We start from the raw sequence: 13,470 nt of genomic DNA on the forward strand, positions 1-13,470 counted from the left end.
AAAATCACCTTTGATTTTTTTTTTTTTTTTTTTGGTTTTTTGAGACAGGGTTTCTCTGTATAGCCCTGGGTGTCCTGGAACTCACTCTGTAGACCAGGCTGGCCTCGAACTCAGAAATCAGCCTGCCTCTGCCTCCCAAGTGCTGGGATTAAAGACGTGCGCCACCACCGCCCGGCCACCTTTGATCTTTAACTGTTGCTCTCCAGTGTTTTGTCACAGAGTTGCTAAGCTGAGCAACATAGTTGAGGCACATAGAAAATAGCAGTGCAGGCTCTTGGTGAATAGTAACTTCTCCTGCTGTTAGTATCATGTCTAATGCTAGAATACAGGGAGACTATCCCCTAAATCAGCTCTGGAAAAGGCCAAGTCAGGGCCTCAAGTTCATCATAAAGCCAAGTCCTCCTGTGTAGGTCCTCTCTGACAATGCACTGTAGGTATGGAAAGGATAAGCGCCTAATGTCCAACTGTTTTTATCTGTCATCAAACAAGAATGTCCTTTGGGTACATCACACAGCCAAACCTAATGCCCGTGGCAAGTTCCTTGTCACAGTTCAAACTTCTGACAATATTCTCTCTCTTAGACAACTCTGCAAGGTTTTGAGAAGGTAAGTAGAACGGCTTGGTTTTTTCGTGCTTCATCACTGTGTCTGCATGAGGACAACCTGGATGTGAGGAAAGAATCATTCTGTGTCACCTTTCAGAACACTGTGCCAAATAGATAAGTCCTGAGTAAATGGATGTTGTTGATATGGGTTCAGATGTGTCAAGCACTTGAGTACCTCAGATTGAGGGAAATGGCAAAGCCAACCCCTGGTCCATGTGTGGATGTTGACTGTGCACAAGAAGTATAGCCTGTCACTTCTTCCTCCTGGATATGCACCTGCCTCCTCTTTCAACTGTTTACAACAAACATACTCCCTCTATTCAGAGGTATAAACACAATGAGTTTTTATGCTGCTGCTTGTGCAACTCCATCGGAGCACATGACCTACACAGTCCCAGCTTTTCTTTATGTGTCTGTGTGTCTTTCATCATCTTGTTTTGCCCCAGTGAGGTCAATGACAAAGCTGTGCAGGTCATGGCAGATAGGTCATCCCTGTAATGTGCAGAAGGACACAAATTGGACACTGTTGTTCCTGGTCTAAAAGAGACTATGAGAAATAGATCCAAGACATGGTGACATTATGGGAGTATGTCATCTGTCAGTCCAGGGCATATCTGAGTGTTGAAGCAGTGTTTTTGATGCAGGTTTACTTGGAAGTGTTACTTTGGTTTCTTTGGTTACTCCCTAAACCATAGTTGTTAAAGTGTGGCCTAGATTCTTTCTTCCATCCCCATGCTTCCAGAAATAAAACTTAGACTCAAAATGTATTTGCAAATACTTTGGCCATATAGCTTGACTCCTCTACGACTAGATATAACTTAAAATATTCCATTTATTCTAGCCCACATTCTACCATATGGCTGGTTATCTCTACTATCTCAGGTATCATGCATCCATCTGGTCACACCTTTCCACAGAATCTCCCTGTGAACTTCTCTCCCAGAATTCTTTCTCCTCCCATGTTTCACCTTTGATTTTCTGTCTAAGCCATAGACCATAGGCTTTTTAATTGACAGGTGATGCATCCATGCAATACACAAAATGTTCTCTCTACAAATAGGAAGTCCTTAACAGATGACTAATTTACATATCTATTACAAATTGATCCAAGCTTGACCTTTTCTCTATCTTCTTGGCCACTGCCTTTATTTTATTGATATCAGCATGTGAACACATTTTCTTTTTTTAAGTGCAGTGGTGTAAATGTTTGTAGATAAGTATGCCAGCAGCTCTTAGATTCAGTCACAGCTGAGGTTTGAAGCACCATCATATCATTCCTTGTGTGAAACTTCAGAATGTTTTTTTAATATCTTGAGAAATGTTCTAATTTATTGAAAAAAATAGTGTTTTAGCAAGACCCGAGACTCAAAGTAAAGAACTGCACAACCTTTTTTAAAGGATACCCAAATACTATGTCTATTTCTCAGCACTTTCTTGTGTATGCTGAACTCCATATTCACCCTCTGTGAGGAGTAAAATCTACCCATGTGTGTACATTAATGGATCCCAAACCTTTGTCTCCTGGTGTTTCCTCAAGCAGTGCAGACCTAGCAAGAGCTGCTTGTGTGTCTACTGAAGGCAGTGAAGATCACTTGTGAGCCTTGCTTCAGGGATGGATATTGGGTTGTGTTGTGGGAGCTTGGGGTTTCTAAAATCTAATTATTGACTCTGTAAATCCAGGGTCTTATTGCGAAATCAATGCTATTTTGATTACACAGCCATTGTCACCATCCCGTCTATATTACCACTATCATTTCCATATGACAGTATGACCAGGTTCTGAGACAGTTGTCTAAACAAAACTTCCAAGCTTGGGCTTTTGCAGATAGTAACAAGGAAGTGTAACTGTGGGTAAATGGGGAGAGGTCAGTCCTCTTTCCAGATAAAACTGAGTATCCAGGATCACGTGTTGTCTGTATTCTTTTGTTGTTTTCATGGAATGTCTGATATTCTATATAATGAAACACAGGTCCTACAATTTCATGGTGCTCAAAAACAAGTAGTCTATGGATTGATGATTTCAGAAAGATCATCAATAGAGCAAAAGTCAAAGGTCCTTAGCTGGGCTCATGTCAAAGATGAACCTAGAGCTGTATTATCTAACTGGGTAGGTGTCAGCTGGAAAGATCACATTGCACAAGCCTTGTTAATGATGATGGTAGTCACCACAAACACAAGCCAACACTCTATAGGCTCTATCACCTCCTAAATGCTGTTTGAAAAATGAAGGTGATATCAAATGGCTAGAAATGGTTTGTGATGTCCTCTTTCTCTCACAGCAGGCACTTGAGGTTCCAGCATGGGTGAATCCAGGTATCTCACATGCACCCATGAGAACACATAACTGGATGCCCATAGATAAATAGTCACACCATCTGGAAACTGGAAGCAGTTCCCAATGTTGGGAAGCAATGGAACACTATAAGTCAGGCTCCATGCCTTTCTTAGGACAGCCTTGAGAGAGGACGTTGGAAGCTTAGACATTTGTCAGCTGAGAGGAGTATGTAAGAGAAAAGTGGGTGCCACTCAGGTGAACGTTTCCTGTTCTTCAATAAAGAATCATGACAGGAGACGTGGCTGGTGAGAAAAGGTACCAAAGAGGTGTTCATTTTGGTTCAAAAAAACCCAAAAGGGCCACCTAGCCAAGTGTGGGCATGTTGTCTTTATATACTACTCTCAGAACACTACTGAAAGATTGTCCTAAAAGTTTTTCACAATCAAACTTGTGTTCCTCCAAGATGAGGACCTAGCAAGTGGAGATTAAGACATACAAGAAGAAAACCAAAGCCATCCAACTCAAGCATGGAGAATGTGAGGTGGAAAAGGATCACTTACAAGTGCCCCACCTATGCACATACAGACACGGGGCTTTGCAAGAGCTCCCAAGGAGTGTTCTCACAGTGAGAGTTTTAAGTAGGATTCACATAAAGAGATTTGTAATCACAATTCAACACTATGATATTCACTGTGACTTACTACACATGTGAATTAGTTAATAAACCTTACTATATATATATAGTTATTTCAACAGAGTTATTCACAAACAGAAAACAATGACATTCTCATAAAATTGGTCACTAACTTCTCTTTTGTCCAAAGCTCAAGGCTTTAATTGTGATGTTATCTACACTGGAGGGTCTGAGGTGGTTTGTCTTCCCGCTAGACACCTGTATTAGCTTAGAATACCAGCTGTGAATTGTGAGAGTCATTGTCCCTCATATGCTTATCCTTGGAACAGGTGTCAGTTCTAACAAGCTCTCATGGGCTTCCATGATAAAATATGAAAATTTCAGGATTCCCAGGGCTCAGTGTCAATATCACAAAGCCCCAAACTATCAGGTCAATGAAAATTTGAGTTGCTTTAGATCTGTTCAGCATCTTAGTTTATCAGTTTCCTCTAATGCTGCAAAGCAGGAGGTATCCATGTCCTTGATGGTCACAACTCCCACTTGCATAATTGATGTTTGTGCTCATATGGGTTGATTATATGATTATATACACATGTGAACATGCACGCAGTGCTGCTGAGATGGCTCTGCAGTTTTTTGTGCATACTGCTTATACAAAGGACTTGTGTTCAGTTCCAATCACCAACATCAGGTGACTCAGAACCACCTACAACTTTGGTTTCAGGGAATCTAACACCCTCTGGTTTCTGCACTTACATGGTACTCATAAACTCAGATAGGCACACATTCATACACATAAATAAACATAATAAACCAACAAAAGAGAATATTCATACAAATGTGCATATATACCTTATATCAGTCATTCAAAGATTAGGCAACTGCTCCACCTGTCAGCATACTCACAGAGGATTTGCAAGAGATCCCAAGGATTGTTCTCACAGTGAGAGTTTTAAGTAAGATTCACCTAAAGAGATTTGTTATCATAATCCAACACTGTGGTGTTCACTGTGACTATATATTATAATATATACTCTGTAAATCTTTAATACGTTCAGTTATTATATATTTATATATGTGCTTATATGTATATGGTTATAAATGTATATGTATACAACATAATCAAGGATTATGGTAATTATATCAAATATTCACTCTACATCTTTCACATGCATGTTCAAGTTTTGAGCATATTCACTACACAAAAATCTGCATCCGTATACCCAGTCTGCCTCTAAATGTCACAAGATGTTTCCTTTTCAGACCAAGCTGATCTATTACCAAACTGGGAAGTCTTCTATGTAGATCAATATAAAACTATTGCCTCTGTTACTTCCTGCTCAACAATAGAGATAATTAAAACAAATAGAGATAATTAAATGGTACAGCCAGCAAAGAAATCCATCATATAAACTGTAAGGCTAAGTAGTAGATGTGTCCTAGTCAGACAACCAAGTTAAAGTGTGTGGTTGGCCACGGGCTACTCACTGGTGTAGGTGAGCTGGAAGCCTTGGGCAGTGTCTGACCCGTTGGTGTTGAACTCCAGCCTCAGGTGGTTGGAGGTGCTGTTTAGCACCAGACCCATCAATTCGCTTCTCGTGAAGACACCCAGTGACCTTGAGGAGCTGTCCTTTCCATCGTAAACCTAATGGAAGGAGGCAGAGTGAGTCCCCAATTTTTTAAAGCCCTGTTATTAGGCAACGGTTTTTAACAAGCCATTCCTCCACTTTGAATGTGGTGTCCTTCAAAACTTGAAACTCAGTTTACATAAGTACAGGTGGATGATGGAGCTATGTCATCTAATTCTTTCCATTTTACCTTTCCCATTAACACCACACACAAAAGATTCCTGGTCCCATTTTTTTTTCCAGATCATGACCTAGAGGCTTTGGTCAGGTTTATGTATCACCAACTGTACAATTTAAAGGTAGAAAAAACAAAACTGAAATGCAACAGAGAAGCAGGGAATATGATTTATTAAAAGTGAAGCACACACAAATACATAGGAAAGGAGAGACAGACACACAGACATAGACACATAGAGATACAGAGATAGACAGACAGACAGAGACACACAGGGACTCCCCACAAAGTGGAAAAAGAATCTAGAAATCAAAATCAATTTTCCTTTAGGGTTGTGGATTAAGTGTTTCTAGAGGCCTGGGATAGGTCTCCTGCCCCTTCTTTGGCATTGGTCAGTTAAGACAAATGAATGGGAGTTGATAGGCCCACAGCTTCAGTTAAACATGCCTAGGCAATTCTTGAACATATATAACTAGTCTGGACCAGTCAGTTGGAATGAGAGCCTTCCTGGTAAAATAGAAGGCTTGCTCGATCTTTATCCTAGGTTACAAGGGTGAAAAAGAAGCTGGAAGGTTCTTATGTTTCTCGTTTACTCATGGTCCTTTTTCCTATATGTCTGCCTCTCAGATGTATCATTTACCTGTGGTCCCTTTTCCTATACATCTGCCTGAGGAGATCTGTCTTACCGAGAGTCCCTCACTATCATCTCCCTCCCATCATTGCATAAACCCTATGTAGCTCAACAGCCCAGCTGTTTTTACGTACTCACAAAAAGAAAATGAATACAGAAAAATAAGTTGTTTTATTTCATTGCAATTAAATACACAAATACTTAAACTGTAAAGTTCAATACCATTTCCTTACTGAAAGGCTATGATCATAAGCTATTGTTCTAAGAACAAGCATTGCTTTATATGTGGCACTACCAGACGTAAGAAGAGTTTCTACACTCAAAATAATAATAGGTTCTATGTCCAAGTCCTCTGAAAGCTCCTGGGTCACCCCAAACACCAGGCTTGTTTTCTATGTATGAGGATGCTGGAGAGGTGTGGTGGCAGAGATTGAAGTCGACACAGATGAGCTTATTGCGTGGCACTGAGTCCCTGTTTATGAGGGGCAGGATGGAGTCCTTTGACAAACTCTTAGAGGATTCACAGGCAGTAATTTGATCACAGTGTCCTCCTAGTTATATCATCAAGAATTAAAAACAAAACAAAACAAAACAAAAAACTTGTGTAAACCTCACCATTCTCTGGACAGTAATCCATTCAACTACATTCATGTCACTAGATCTGGGTACTCTGTGTCCAGCAGGGAACATCCTTGAATGACCACTCAGATAATGAGCATGAAGCTGGCTATCAGTGAGCAGCCAGGGCTTTTTGATTGCAGAGTGAAAATTTGAGTTCAAAGTTGCCTTTACTCACAGTGAAAAATAAAGATGGGCTATGCTAATGGTCAGGGCATCCAATAGCCGGAGTCCCTCAGCCATCACCAGTAGACTCACAAGCCTGTCATGAAAAGTATCTAGAAGCCTCATGTTCCACATGGTCTAAGGATCTGTGAAGCAACTGGAACTCCTTACCTCAATCTTGGCATTTAATTGTTTCTTAGGCCCATAGAAATGTAGCCCGTAGGTCACAACACATTATGTGATATCTGGAGTCATAGCTGAGCAGTCTCCTGGAGCCTTTTCCAGCTTACAGAGCCGAGCCCTACAGAGCCGAGCCCTACAGAGCCGAGCCCTGGAGCTCTTTTTGAGTTACCCACTTCCTTGCATAGAGCTTACATGATCACTGAGCTCTGTCCTCTATTCACACTGTGTATGCCTGTGAATGTACAAATCAAATCAAAGTCCTTTCTGCTAAGTCACAGCGGTGTGAAGAGTGGGTGCGAATAGCCTGTGCCCCCCCATAAGTGATTTAATTTGAAACATATTATTTAAACCTGAAGTATTTATTATAAACTTCAATGAAGTGTAAGAAAAATGCATCGGCATTTTAAAGCCTGGGCAATTTCCCTGCAAATTAATGTGATAAGCAAGATTGTTTCCTCCTCTTCCTCCTCCTCCTCCTCCTCCTCCTCCTCCTCCTCCTCCTCCTTTTTCTTCTAATCCTTCTTCTCCCTCTCCCCTTCCCTCTCCTCCCCCTCCCCCTCCTCCTCTTCCTCCTCCTTCCTTCTCCTTCTCCTCCCTCTCTCCTCTCCTACCACTTCCCTCCTCCTCCTCCTCGTCTTCCTTCTTCTTCTCCCCTCTCCTACTCCTCCCCTCCCCTCTCCTCCTCCCCTCCCTTTTCACTTATTTACTTACTTATTTACAATGAAAAAGTTTCAAAATTGATATGATTTCTTTGCCTGTGCTCCAATCATGCATTTCACTCTGTTTCTAACCACCCATACACAGAATGTATTTAAGCTTTACCTAAAAGCTTATCCAAAGGCATACTGACTTCTAAATTTAAGGTTATCAAAGAGTCCAGAAATTTCTTACTTGCACCCTAACTTTTACTTTAGCAAGACTGCTAGTTTCTTGGCTTAATGATAGCCCTTCAAGATGTCAGCAGGAGAGCATGAAAGTGTATAGAAATGAAAGAATTACAAGGAAAAAAAAGCGACTCTATTAAATTATGGCATTGAAAAAAAGGCCCTCTTGGGCATGGGAGGATGTAAGACCAGTTAATATATAGAAGTCTCTGACCCACACATGACACTTTTTGTGAGGTTGAGTGGAAGCACAGAGGGGTGCATTCAGCCCCAGGTGCAAGGATGCTGGCAGGGAGGTGGCCATTCTGTTCTCAGAAGTGACTCAGTCCTCTAACGTGAGTCAGAAGCCACAGCAACTGAGAGGCTCACTTGCTGTGCTCATGAGGCTGTGTCTAACTCACAAATTCTGGAACTTTGGAAAGGATCTGAGAATATCAACATCGTGTTTCATTGACACAAATCAGCCCTGTGACCTGGAAAATTGCCCCCTTCTCTCTGGAAGGAGCAGGGGTGAACTCCATGGCGTGTGCATTTTTTTTCTCAAAACCTTTTTTTTTTTTCACAGTCATGGGGTAAAGTCTACCAATGTCTGCCTTTTTTGCCTAGGTCCTTGAAGATCTTCAATTTTTTTAAACAGTTACAGGTAATGAAGGAGTTACTTGAGAAATATTAGCTTTAAGGATATTTCTGCTAGAACTGGCCTCTGGTCAGATAATTCCTGGAATCTCACTGTTCTATGGTGAGATTCTTGCTCACACAGTGTCATGTTTACAGACAGAGGCTGGGCTGCTTTCTTCACTATACTAGATCCTACCTAATCTAAGTGTAGTGAGCACATTTGACAAATAAACATCACCAGGTAAAAGAGTGGATGGGCTTTGTTAGTTATTATTATTACTATTGTTATTATTATTGATTTTTTTATAATAACCCTGGGAAAGCCAGAAAAGTCAGAGTCATTGCACACTCCCACACACAAGGAAGTTAAGTGTTGAGTTAATAATCATCCCAAGAAAAATGACCTAGTGTTGGTCTACTGTTACAGAGATGATTTCCAAATCTACATATTCTACTGTGTTATAGTCTTTCAATTGATAAATAAGACTAAATAACATGCAAACAAATGTATATTAACATTTTATATAAACTGGCACATAAACAAATAGATTGATCAATACAAGAGTTAGTATATGTGCATATATGATAACTCGCTGATACATACATCATTCACAGACAGACAGAATGTAGATAATAGACAGACAAATGCAGATAGATACAAAGACATAGAGATAAAAGAGACAGTGATAAATAGTAAACAGACGGATAGTGGATAGATGATAGACATAGACACAAATAGACACATAGACAAGAAAATAGATGGATGATAGTCATCAGATAACGGATGCTAGATAGGCTGGTGATAGATTCCCTGAGAAGAAGAGCCTCAGTTCAGCCTACAGAGAACTTTACCTTTAGAGTGTCTCCTTCGAAGAGCTGGAAGGTTCGGGCTCTCAGATGGATCCCCTTTCCGGCTTCTGTTTCTATTTTATAGATACACTCGTGGTTATTATCATAATTGGATGGGAAATTTGGAGAGAGTAATGTTCCTTCATTTCCTTTGGCACTTGCTCCACATTCAGCTAAAATAAATGGGACATTGAAAAAAAGAGGATTCAAAAGTGGAATTATTGATTAAAATAGATTAAAAACTCCAACAGAATGGCCACCCACTTCTAACCATGTCCCACTGCTCTCCAAGGATACCCTCAAATGCACGATTTTACAGCCCAGCAGCAAGCACACTCCAGCCATCTTACTCTCAAATTGTTCTTAGGTACAATAACCACATGGTTCTTACTACATAGACCCTGCACACCGCCAGCTTCGGCTCAAGAATAAAATCAACAGGCTCCAAGCACTTCAGTAACTTCACCATGCCTTCTCTCTGACTCATAATTTGCCCAGGCTAATTCCTGTTTGACTCCTATATTGATGTATGTTTTCTCTGCTTCGGTTTTGTGGCTTAGAGCTGAACTTTAAGGACAATAGACCATTAGATGACAGGGACAAAGTTCTCTTCCTTTTCTTTGTGGCAGAAGACGGTCCCTGACTTCCAGCACCAAATTTACTTGAAACAAAATACCTTTAATCAAAGTTAAGCTGACAGTATGTGACACACAACTTTCTGCAAAGCCCGAGAAAGCCATTGAGGTCACAACATGTTTTCTCACTCATGGGAGTGAGTAATTTTAGTCAAGAACTCCCTCAGTCTAAAATGTCGAAAGGAAAATGATCATTACTAATTAATGGTACCACAATCACCACCACACTGCCATCATCATCATCATGATCACCACCACCACCACCATCATCATCACCATCATCATCATCAATCATAACCATCATCAATCATCACCATCTTGCATGGGCAGTGTGTCTGGGGGCCAAGGCCTCTATAACATCAAATGCCTGGAGCACTATTTCAAGATTTCTTTGCTTCCCTTGTATTAATCATGATGGAACAGGATTTCCCTAGCCTCCAAACCCTCCACACCACCAGGTTTTTAAGAGAATTTTGTTTGCTTATTTTATTTGTTCATGTTGTTCTTTATCTATGAATGATGTATCATCAGCTATCTATCATATATGTATATATATATGTGTGTGTGTATATGTATATATACACACATATATAGCTTTAATACTTCTTTCTTGCATTCATTCTTCTTTTAATCCATTCATCTATGTCCCAATTTACAAAGAATATCATTATTCATTTATTTACATATTATTTAGTACCATTTATCAAATGAGAGATTTTAACACAATAGAATGTGTATACTTGGAAATCATCTCTGTAACAGTAGACCAACACTGCTAAGTTGTTTCTGTTTCTTTTATGTTTATGAACTTGCCAGGTAGAGAATTTTTACAGACTGAACAGTAAGAGTCGTCAGTAGATTGCAATCCATCATGCTACATGACCTGTCACAGGTAGCCTACCTTAAAAATTAAGCCTTCAATTTGCAAAGGTGAACACAATAAGCAAATAGTATAATATACTAAAGCACCTGAGAGGTCCCTGACCCCTGGTGCTCTGTTCCAGGGGGATGCACCACAGAAAACCTGGGATCCACACTAAGTATGATTCAGAGGCTCAGAAAACTGCAGAGTGAACTGATTCACATGTTGACAATTCTGTGAGCTTTGTTCAAGGAATCCACTTCATCATTAAGTCTTTTAAAATTCTTTCAATAGTTCATTTAATATTTCTCTAAACTGCTTGAATATAATATCCCCTGATATGAATCTCTCTCATCTTTATAGAGAACCTAATGAAACAGTAATGAAAAACTGGATTATTTTTGAGAGTTTTAGAACTAAATTAATTAAAATAAAATTGCCTGTGATGGGAGGGGATCAGTTGACTCTTCTATTCATTACTGTATACAGTGGCATCAATCTCTGAAGTCAAGTATCTCTCTACTCTGAGAGCTGCTTCAGCGTAGGAGTCTCACGAGGTTAAACATGAGAACTGGCAGGTGCTACTGTTCAGATCCAGGCTAAGGATGATACTCAAGCACTAGCCACAAGCCATCTATGTGGACTAACAAATATCCTGTCACAGGAAGGTTATTTTATTGGAGATGCTAAATCTTTAGATTTGTTTATGTGGAATATAACCTTCCAAGCTACCTGTTTGGTGCTTAAACTGGAATCAGGCTTAAGCCACCTCGGAGACTGGCCCATCTGCATCACACTGAGACTATGAGAGGTCATACAGGACACCGAAGTTCGGCCATGAAACCACTGGGAGAAGATATATGTGGCTTCAGATACTATAATTATGTGCAAATTATAGTGGACCCTCTGAGACCATTGTGAAATGGACAGAAGTCGTAATTCATTTTCATCTACATGCTTTAGAACAGAGCTACTGAGAACAGAAGAAGAAAAGAGCCATAAAACAGAAGCAACAATGTCTACCTCACCGTACTTGAAGCACACTGCTCACTCGTGTCCAGACAAAGGAAACCCTCCTCAATGAAATATAAGTCCTATATTAACTCAAGATATCTAGAAATTGCATACAATGGGAAGGTTTAATGAGGTCTTTTTTTGTGCTAAACCCATTTCCCCAGTTAGTGTTTCATTGGACAAATCATTAAGAATAGACAGAAATGAAAATGTAGTGATCAATTTTCTTTAAAAATTATGAGATGAGGGGCTACAAAGATGGCTCAGCAGTTAAAAACACTTGCACTCTTGGAGGAGACCACTCTTAGAGCAGTCCCCAATACCTAAATGTAAATAGTCACAATCACAATTAACTCTAACCTCCAGGGAGTCTGGCACCTTCCGACCTTCAAAGACATCTGTAGGAGGAGCTAAGGTGGGAGGAGTAAGGAAAGGAAGAGGAGGAGTTGGGAGAGGAAGAGAAAAAAGGAAGAGGAGGAGCTAGAGAGGACAGAGATGTAGGAGGATGGAGAACCACACAGGTATGGAGAGCACTCGTGGGGAACAACTTATAAATTTATAATTAGGTTAGTTAATTGGGATACAACTCTCTTTGTATGGGCATCTTGTTATTAATCACTATCAAGCATATAAAGTCTTTGATTAATCTATAAGAATTAGAGTCTCATTCTCTTACTGGGCCGCATGGATGGCGGTTCTAGCTGCAGCTCACATGTGGCCTCAGGCAGGGAAACATGGTAGCTGGGATAGGCAGAGCTGCCACAGCTTAGATAATCGGCTTGAGCCAGAGGCCGGTTTTAAATAATTACTACAACAACATCTGCACAATATGTCCATATACATTCATGCACAAGTAAATAAAATAATCTAAACAAAACTTTTAGAAATTTAAACAAATAATTAAAGAAATATAAAGGAACTAAGAACTCATCAGGTGAAAACAGTGATATCTAAAGAGAATGTCAAATGATGATTTATCACTAAATTTAGTGCTAAAAGAAAAGCAGAGTAAGTCAAAATCCAGGCAGAAGACTTTGCCTCATTATTTCTCTCTGAAGATTGTTCAACCACTGGACACTGGAGAATTTTGTCTTGAGGTTTTGTAATCTTTTAAAAGAAACTTTGTCCAGAAAGTGTAGTTGGACGTGTTTTTCATTCAAATATACATTGCAAGTTTATTCATTTGAAATATGTCTTCACTATATCCTGTATAGTACATATTTCCTAAGAATAATCAACACATAGTCACTCAGGTGGATCCTAAGTTTGGGTCAGGGAAAAATCAATTGTGTTTTCATAACTTTAATGAAAGTATAGAGAGTATCTATTGATCAAAGGTTCCAGAACAGAAAAGATTTTAAAGAAGTCTGTTATATATGTCTGATGAAAAGTTAGCTCTTAGGGGTCCAGAAAAGGAACTATAGCTCCAAAGGGTGATAATGGATTCAAGCAAATCCCTGGCTCATGGCAGGAGCCACAGAAGATCTGAAAGTGCATCGTGTGTGTACGTATATGTGTGTGTGTGTGTGTGTGTGTGTGTGCATATGTGTGTGTGTGGTGTGTGTGTAGTGTGTTATGTGTATGTTGTGTGTGTGTGTTGTATGTGTGTGTGTTGTGTGTGTATGGTATGTGTGAGGTGTGTGTTGTTTGTGTATATGTGTTGTGTGTGTTGTGTGTTGTGTGTTGTGTTGTATG

General features: G+C 39.9%; 1 protein-coding gene across 1 annotated transcript in view; it reads right to left on the reverse strand.

The window, feature by feature from the left end:
• Positions 1-13,470, reverse strand: part of Csmd1 (CUB and Sushi multiple domains 1) — a 1,525,237-nt gene that overhangs the window by 268,198 nt on the left and 1,243,569 nt on the right. The window contains exons 22-23 of the mRNA XM_028766288.1: positions 9,268-9,437; positions 5,002-5,158 (exon numbers count right to left, since the gene is read on the reverse strand). Of these exons, the coding sequence (XP_028622121.1) occupies positions 5,002-5,158; positions 9,268-9,437 (327 nt within the window). The remainder of the gene's footprint in view (positions 1-5,001; positions 5,159-9,267; positions 9,438-13,470) is intronic.

Source organism: Grammomys surdaster, unplaced genomic scaffold, assembly GCF_004785775.1.
Source record: "Grammomys surdaster isolate TR1022 unplaced genomic scaffold, NIH_TR_1.0 167, whole genome shotgun sequence".
In the NCBI taxonomy this organism is placed as follows: Eukaryota; Metazoa; Chordata; class Mammalia; order Rodentia; family Muridae; genus Grammomys; species Grammomys surdaster.